The sequence below is a fragment of the Physeter macrocephalus genome, chromosome 18, assembly GCF_002837175.3.
Source record: "Physeter macrocephalus isolate SW-GA chromosome 18, ASM283717v5, whole genome shotgun sequence".
Lineage (NCBI taxonomy): Eukaryota > Metazoa > Chordata > Mammalia > Artiodactyla > Physeteridae > Physeter > Physeter macrocephalus.
The window spans coordinates 93,482,136-93,483,913 of record NC_041231.1 but is presented as its reverse complement, the minus strand read 5'-3'; the positions used below and the strand labels follow the sequence as shown (position 1 = coordinate 93,483,913).

General features: G+C 41.5%; 1 protein-coding gene across 1 annotated transcript; it reads right to left on the bottom strand.

Annotated features, from left to right (window-relative positions):
• Positions 1-899: 899 nt before the first annotated feature.
• On the bottom strand, positions 900-1,444 carry LOC102980353 (translationally-controlled tumor protein-like). Its single transcript, XM_055080071.1, has one exon. It carries the CDS (start codon positions 1,422-1,424, stop codon positions 915-917), a length of 510 nt encoding a protein of 169 aa, XP_054936046.1. The 5' UTR covers positions 1,425-1,444; the 3' UTR covers positions 900-914.
• Positions 1,445-1,778: the final 334 nt, after the last annotated feature.

Sequence of the window (1,778 nt, the reverse complement as noted above, 5' to 3'; positions counted from 1 at the left end):
GGACGCGCAGGCTCAGCGGCCGTGGCTCACGGGCCCAGCCGCTCCGCGGCATGTGGGATCTTCCTGGACCGGGGCGCGAACCCGTGTCCCCTGCATCGGCAGGCGGACTCTCAACCACTGCGCCACCAGGGAAGCCCGTGGCATTAGCTTTTTTTCTGCAACACCTATTGAAAACTAAGAACCCAATGCGAAGGCAACACACAGACCTAGTTCATTTTAAATTAAAATGTAGAATCACTTGAGATATCTCTACTCACAAGCACAGCACAGAGACAACCTAATAACAAAGTACAAATTAACTGGTTACAACTTGATGTTACTTTTGAAGAAAGAATTGTATATATGTGAAAGAAATACTGCTGGTCAAAGTTTGTGCATTTATTTATTTATATATTTATTATTTATTGAATTCCTGCAGTGAGCTGATTAGCCAAGGGCAATCTGGCAGCAAGAAAATGATGAGTTGTTAAATAACTCTTCTTTCCTCTTCTGTTCAGCTCTGCTCATTAGCAGATTTGGGACGTACCTCCTGTGGGTGATAGAACCTAATAAACCTTATTCATTCTAAAATTAAAAGAAAAAAAGTTGAATGCTTACCACGTACAAGATGATGTGAGAACAAAGCAACAGAAGACAGAGCTTCTGATAACAAATAGTAGGATTTCACAGTGTCATAAAGAGACTCTGCATATACTTTTTATTTTTGAGTTTAAATACATTTTATTTTTAGACAACCTCCATAACATGTTTTTTTTTTTTTTCTCAAAAACAATGCCTCCGCTCCAAATAAATCAACATCAAAACGAAGGGCTCACGATGACATCAATCCCATTTGTCTAAGTCCTGGTGTTGTGTAGATGAAAAGCAGCAGCCAGCCAGTTATGACGAGCAAGTGATCCAAACAGCCAAATTTGTTAACATTTTTCCATTTCTAGACCATCCTTAAGGAGAGTCATATATGGCATCATACTATTCTCACGGTAGTCCAGCAGAGCAGCCATGCCATCTGGATTCATGTTTTCACCAATAAAGAACTGATAGTTTTTGAAATTAGCAAGGATGTGCTTGATTTGTCCTGTCATAAAAGGTTTCACTCTTTCTGGTCTCTGTTCTTCAAGCTTCCCTTTGATTGACTTCATGTAATCTTTGCTGTACTTCTTGTTGGCTTCTTTTGTGAAGCTGGTTTCCTGCAAGTGATGGTTCATGACAATATCCACACCAGTGATTACTGTGCTTTCGGTACCTTCGCCCTCGGGGCCTTCAGCGGAGGCATTTCCGCCAATGAGCGAGTCATCAATGTCACCCTCTGTTCTACGGACCATCTTCCCCTCCACCTCCAGACACAGCCCGTCGTCGACCTCCCGGATCTTGTAGACGTCGGAGAACATCTCATCATGGCTGATGAGGTCCCAGTAGATGATCATGATGGCGACTGGAGGGAGACAACAGTGGCACTAGCTTAGTAGGAGCCTGGAGCTCAGAGCTAGGGCGGTGCAGCCAGAGCGGTGCTCTGGGGGAGGGGGGAGCGGGCAGAAAAAAAGCTGCATGTAATTTTATAATGAAAAGAATACTTACAGAAATATCATGTCTATTTTTTTTTAGGAGTTCACATAAATAACTTATTAGGGACCAGCCCACATTTTTTATATTTCATAATTTAAAAAAATTACATCACCCATTTCTACACACTTCCAAAGCATGCAACAATTCAAGGTTTTATAATTATTTTTTATAGCATCCATTTAAAAAAATAAAGGCTTATCACAGAGAAGCAAACA

Bases quoted from the DNA above. Each gene is read 5' to 3' on its own strand.
- LOC102980353 (XM_055080071.1), bottom strand. From the start codon at position 1,424: ATGATCATCTACTGGGACCTCATCAGCCATGATGAGATGTTCTCCGAC.